General features: G+C 32.9%; 1 protein-coding gene across 4 annotated transcripts in view; it reads left to right on the top strand.

The window, feature by feature from the left end:
• Nucleotides 1-6,683, top strand: part of LOC117181525 (spermidine synthase) — a 25,220-nt gene that overhangs the window by 11,908 nt on the left and 6,629 nt on the right. For all 4 annotated transcript variants that reach the window (XM_033374299.1, XM_033374301.1, XM_033374302.1 and 1 more), the window contains exon 2: nucleotides 4,245-4,413. In XM_033374299.1, coding sequence (XP_033230190.1) covers nucleotides 4,283-4,413 — 131 coding nt within the window. In that variant the 5' untranslated portion in view covers nucleotides 4,245-4,282. The remainder of the gene's footprint in view (nucleotides 1-4,244; nucleotides 4,414-6,683) is intronic.

Genomic DNA, 6,683 nt, shown 5'->3' on the forward strand with positions numbered 1-6,683 from the left:
TTTTTTTATAAAGTCATATTTTTTGGTTAAAAGTTCGTTTCTTTTACAAAGAATGCAAACTCAGCAACAACAAAATTCTTTTTAAACTACGTAATCACTTAATTACTTCCATTTTAATTATTTGTATAATACTTTATCGTCAGCTGGCAATGAAAAAAGTAAAAAGACTAACGGATAAAAAAAATGAAGGAATAATTAAAAGAAAATATATTTTGTAAACTACAATTTAGTGGACACTTTTCAAAACGTAATAAAGATTCATGAAAGCAGTCTTATTTATATTTTTTGTGATGATTATGTTCGAGTAATGTTTATTTTAAGATATGCATGTTTCTACTTTTTTGGACAATTATGAAGCCTCGGCTGAAATAACGTTGTATCAACATATGTTGATGGAAACAAAACATTATTTTGTTTCCTTAAATTTCTGTTTATATGAGTTTTTCTTTTAACTGTTTCACTATTCCGCCGAAGCGCTGCGATCGAAAATTTAAAAATTGATTTCGGAATGAAACGTGAAAATAGTCGAGGTTACTTATTTCCATTTATTTCGCGCCTATCTCAAAATCTAATTTAGAATTTTTGAAGGTTAAGTATAAAAAATTACATTCGCTTAAGAGTAACGGCAAAAAATTTCAAACTTGAATTCGACAAATTTCAATTCATAAAAATAAAAATAATTAGGTAAGATCATTAATAAATTTGGTCTTACACATATTGTAAAAATTACAAATATAATTTCTCGTTTTTTCATTAAAAGACCTTTGTTAAAAAAAACTTCAATGTTAGACTTAGAAAGGCACATTTTCAAAGTGTATAACCTCGACTATTTTGACATTTCTTTCCCCATTCCATTTTCGAATTTTCGATTACCGCGATTCCGCGGAACAGAGAGACAGTTAAAAGACACAAAATATGTGTGGATACGTTAATTCAGCCGAGGATTCAATTGGAGAATAGAGTGGGTCGGAAGTCAAATGTTTGAAAATTAAAAAAAAAATAGTTCCTGTTGGCCACAAAACTGTTTTTTACATTTTAAGAAACTAGCGCACCGTTTTTTTTAATTTATAATTTTTTTTTCATTATTCACTTCTGTAAATTGTAAACAAAAAAAATTCAAGAAAATTTTTTGACACATAGGAATTTTGTTTTAATTTTCAAAATTTGAATGTTCAAATCCATACAACAAAAGGAAGACCACCTTGCCCCCCCCCCCTTGAAAGTAACGTAGGCGTTGGCTAAAGACGCATTTCACGTTTATAAATTGTTTTAAATAAAATTAATGTAGATTACATATTGAATTCAATACGAAACACTATCAATTTTGGAGATATCTAGCCGAAATATATTGGGTTTACAACAAAATAGTTGAATTTTCAACCAAAAAACAGTTTCTATCAAAAGAGATGAATTTTCAACGCAAAAAGACTGATTTTCAACAAGAAAAATACATTTTCAACCAAGAAAGACAATTTTTTAAACAAAAAGATTGCATTTTCAATCATAAAAGATGAATTTTCAATCCAAAAGTATGAATTTTTTATAACATAGTTGAATTTTCGACCAAAAATAATGACTATAAATATACTTAAATTTTCTAGAAATAATTAGATTCTTAACAAAACAGTTAAATTTTCAGCATACAAAGATGCTTTTTTAATAAAATCGTCGAATTTTCAAAAAAAGATTCAATTAAATATTTGAATTTTTGAACAAACAGACCAATTTTTCAAAAGACAAACTGAATTTTCAACATAAGAGCCAAGCTTTTAGGCTGAAAAATATAACGTTTTAGAAAAATTGGACTCTAAATCGAAAAAGACTAATTTTTAACTGAAAAGATCCTTTTCAAGCAAGAAGGATGAATTTTTAACAAGATAGTTAAATTTTCAACCAAGTAGTTGAACTTTCAACAAACAAAAATAATTTTCTCTCTAAAAATACGATCTTTCAACAAAATACACGATTTTATACAAAATAGTTGCATTTCTAACTTATTCAATACACAGAATAAAGTTTTAACTTTAATGAACCAACCAAAAAAATTAATTTTCAACGAAACATATACCAGTTCCCGCAGTGGGCAAAAGAAAATAAGGATGTCCTGGAGACATCTTTGGGACATCCCTAAAACGTCTATTATAGCATGTCTTTTGGTCATCCTAGGAATACTCTTAAAACGTCTAATATCAGTAAGGAAGATGTCCCGAAAACACCCATGTCTTTAAGACGTCTTTAGGTCATCTTTAAGGCATTGGACGTCTTAGAGACGTTGATTGGCCTGACATAGGACGTCCTAGGAACGTCCCAAGGACGTTCTTGGCATTTTCATAGTCTTGTGCCTACTGGGTTAATATTTCAAACAAACAATCGTATTTTGAACCAAAAAGGATACATTTTCAACTAAAAATTTGAACTTTTAACTAATAAAAGACAATTTTTAAAACAAATAGTTAAATTTTTAATTGAAAAATGATACACTTGTTGCAACGATTTATATTTTAGTTAGGAGGGCAATGAGCTTGAAAAATCTTAAAAAAACTAAAATAAAAATGTTAAGGGCGGTAGAGGGTTAAGTAATAAATATTATCTAAGTTCGTAAAGTACTTCCAGTTGTAACGTAGTTTATAGAAAGTACCACCAGGACTTTTTTTGAGCTACACCACTTGCATAATTTATATATAGTGGACAAAACACTGATATTTTTCATTTATTTTATACAGGAAAATTTATAAAACAAATGGAAAACATCATTGCCTTGTCCACTATGTATAAACTATATGTAACTTTTTCACCTGGGAATTGCAATGGGTTCAAAATTCAAATTATATACGGGAACCTTTAAATCCAGATTAAACCGAAAGGATGAAAATAGAATTTGTTTGTAACGATTAATCGAGAGGTAAGAACAACCAAAGCATTTGGAGGTTCACCGTACAATGAAATAAAAATAAAAAAGCTGCCCGCTTCGCGGGCATATTCTCATCGCGCGCTGCGCGCGTGGCTCGCTTCCCTCGCAACTTTGAGCGCGCCTAGGGTGCGCGACGATTGAATCTCGCGCTTCGCGCTCGATAATAGATTACCTCGCGCTTCGCGCTCGGATATTTATTCTTTGCATTTGAAATGCTTGAAAAAAATGTATCAAATAGATCTCTTTTAGATGGCAGTAATTATATGCTGCTTCATATTCTGAATTGTCTACTTAATTAAGTATAGTAAAAGATTAAGTTTCTCAAAGCTCTGTAGGCTTTGACGTACACATACTCATCGTGACACTCGCGCTGCGCGCTCGATTTCCGACAGACATTTGTAAACAGGTTTTGTTGGATTTTTTCTCGTAACTTTCGTCGTTTTTCCACACATTTTTTTTATTTTACTTTTTTCAACATTATTTTTCACGAATAAAACAAAAAGTACAAGTCCTATCAAGAAGTGATTCTTAACGAAATTGTAGATCTTTTTTGGGATAACCATTTTTGTTAATTCATCTTTTTTTGTATCCTACATAGGTTGTCCACAAAATGGAATTTTTTATTTTCCATTATTTTTTGTGCAATCAAAACTTGAATTTTCGATTTTTGAAGAAAATCCAAAAAATTGTTATGATAATCTTGTAGGGATTTCAAAAAGAATTGTTTTTCTTTTCTTGACTTTTTTTCATATCGTGCGTTTTTCGGCTTTAAATTTTGATTTTCGGTTGATTAAAAAAATTTTGAAAACGCTATAACTCGGAGAATTTTCTTTTAATCGAAAAAAAACATGAGGATAAATTGTTTGTTCTTTTCAATACTATTAATATCCGTACATAGAATTTTCAAATTCAGAAAAAAGTGGTCTCAAAAATTTTCAAAATGCGTTCACTTTTTGAATTTTTATCAAAAATGGCTGGTTAACGAACTCGTCCTTTCTTTTAGGGCCTAGAAAAAATGTGCCAAAGATGGATTTTATTCGTTCATTTTTTCGAGAGTTATCGTGTTTACGGACGGACGGCCGGACGGACAGACAGGCAGACAGACGCAATCGTGAAAACCTGACTTTCGGATTCAGGGGTTCTCGAAACGTGGAGATCCGTTGAAAAAGTGTAATTTCAAATTTCCGACAATTCTAATACTTTCTCAATCATAAATGATGAGAATGTAAAAATGAAAATAATGGAGCTCATTGGGGGCCGTGAAACATGTTTGATTGCATCATCAATTATTATCGTATTTTCCTTACTAATGTAAGTCAGTATTGCATTTCAGTCGTTCTTGGGCCAGCGAACAGGTGACTGCATGTGGCAATGGATGCACTAAAACAAGGATGGTTCAGTGAAATCAATGAACTCTGGCCGGGGATTTCCCTTTCTTTGGAAGTCAAACAAGTCCTCCATCGAGAAAGATCGAAGTATCAGGATGTTTTGGTCGTAGAAACGTAAGTTAAAAAAAATTTATTTATAAAATTATTAAGACCTCACCAGCATTTGGAAGTCACGAGTGTTCACTTATCAGTAGAGTTGCTGTAACGTGAAGCCATATTTAAGCACTACAATCCATATACAGTGGCGGACTGGGTACTCAGGTGCGCGACCGGGGTCCAATACTGGGGGCGACTCCTAAAAAAATGTAATCGGTGACAAAGAAAAACTGTTTTGAAGGAGTATTGCGTATACGCATAAGATGTATGTAATACTGGACCCGCCCCCCCTCCCCCAGACTATCATAACAACTTTTTTAATGTAAAAAAATCGAAAATTCCAATTTTGTTCAAACAAAAAAATGATGACAAATAAAACATTCTGTTTCGTGGTCTAACTATGCAAGTTACAGAAAAAGATTAATTTAAAAAGTTGTGCATCAAAAAATATACAAATTGGTTAATGACGTTCTAATACGATGCGCACTTTATGTTTATTCATAAAAAAACAACATAAAAAGTAAAAAAAATTGAATTTTGGGGGCAAAAGATACAAACTACGACAATAATAAATGGACGAAATTTATTCACCCACCAAAGAGCTTCCCGGGGCAAAATCCTAATACTCGGCAAGTCCTTCCTGCATGCTCTGTCACGAAAAATAGGATTCTGCGCGAGGTTGAAGAGAGCTTTTCAGTCCTCGTTTTCCTCGAAAACACTCGAAAATTGCGAATTCGGAAGTAAATGGGCTTCCGCGAGTATTAAAGACAGTTTAGCAAGCACTTGTAAAACATTGAATATTTTTTTGAAATCTCCCCAGTGGTCACAAAATTTGGCAACGCCTTTGCGACATCTTCACGACATTTTTACGACATCCCATGTCTGTGTCGTTTCGGTGTCTGCGATATCGTAAAGACATTGTTAGATCATACGACATGTTTACAATATCGTAAAGACACCTTAACGTCATGGACATAGGATATCGTAAAGTTGTCGTAACGATGTCGTAAAGACGTCGCCAAATTTTTTGCCCACTGAATCGCTACGTGCTCGCTACGTGACAGAGCACGGAGGGAGTTTTAGGATATCGCGAAAGCCTCTTTAATGCTCGCGGAAGCCTACTTATTTCCGAATTCGCAATTTTCGAGCGTTTTCGAGGAAAAACAAGGACTGCAGAGATCTCTCTAACCTCTCGCAGAATTCTATTTTTCGTGACAGAGCATGCAGGGACAATTGCCGAGTATTAGGATTTTGCGCCGGGTACAAATTCGTTATTAATCATTTTTTATGGAACGCGTTGTTTTTATTTTAAGCTTCTTTTTAATCTTTAAAAAACATTGAAAATAAAAAATTACGTTTTTTTAATAACAAAATAGTTTATTTATAGAAGTCGAAGTCTTTAATTTATAAAAACAAGATAGGGAAAATATGCCGGTTTCAATACCCATGCATATAATGAATTGTAATAATATAAATTGATTGAAACGATACATTTTTCAGGGTAGCTGAGAATAAAATTTAAAGCAAAATAAGGAACAAAAATATTAAATTATTCATTATAAATAAAATTTGTACTTTATTTTGCAATAACTGAATAAGCAATCCCGGGCCGAGATACAAAAATAAATTTAATATGGATTTGATATGATAGTGTTGAACGTAATGTAGAAAAGTTCGTTAAAGCCGAAGAAGCTTGAACAAAAGTTAATTCGCAATCACCATGGCAATACATAATTCCATATTTGTACCGACTGTGCTATACGGTAGCGAGACATGGACTTATCAAGAAAAAGATAAGAGTAAAATTAACGCAATTGACATGAGATTCATGCGCATAATAAGCGGGAAATCCCTAATGGACAAAGTAAGTAACGAGATAATTCTAAAAGAATGTGGTGCAGAAGAGACGCTAGTAGACACATGGGAAAGAAATCGGTTAAGATGGTTCGGACATGTTGAGAGAATGCCAAATAAACGACTAACGAAACAAGTGTATCAAGGTAAAGTAAATGGCAACGTGCCCAGAGGTAGACCGCGGAAAGAATGGTTAGAATGTGTGAATGAGACCCTACTTACAAGAGACATAAGAAGTCACAGAAACACGAAAGCCTGCATGAAAAAATGCATGGACATAAAAGAAGCTAGAGAAGTATTACAGGACAGGAAATTATGCCGGCAAATAGTTCATAAAAAGAGTGTCAGTAGAGTGAATGACGCCTGAAACAAAGACCTTGGCTACTAATGGACCCAAGTGGGGAACCTTACATAACGGCTTCGTGAGGTTCTTC

The sequence above is a fragment of the Belonocnema kinseyi genome, chromosome 10, assembly GCF_010883055.1.
Source record: "Belonocnema kinseyi isolate 2016_QV_RU_SX_M_011 chromosome 10, B_treatae_v1, whole genome shotgun sequence".
Taxonomy (NCBI): Eukaryota; Metazoa; Arthropoda; class Insecta; order Hymenoptera; family Cynipidae; genus Belonocnema; species Belonocnema kinseyi.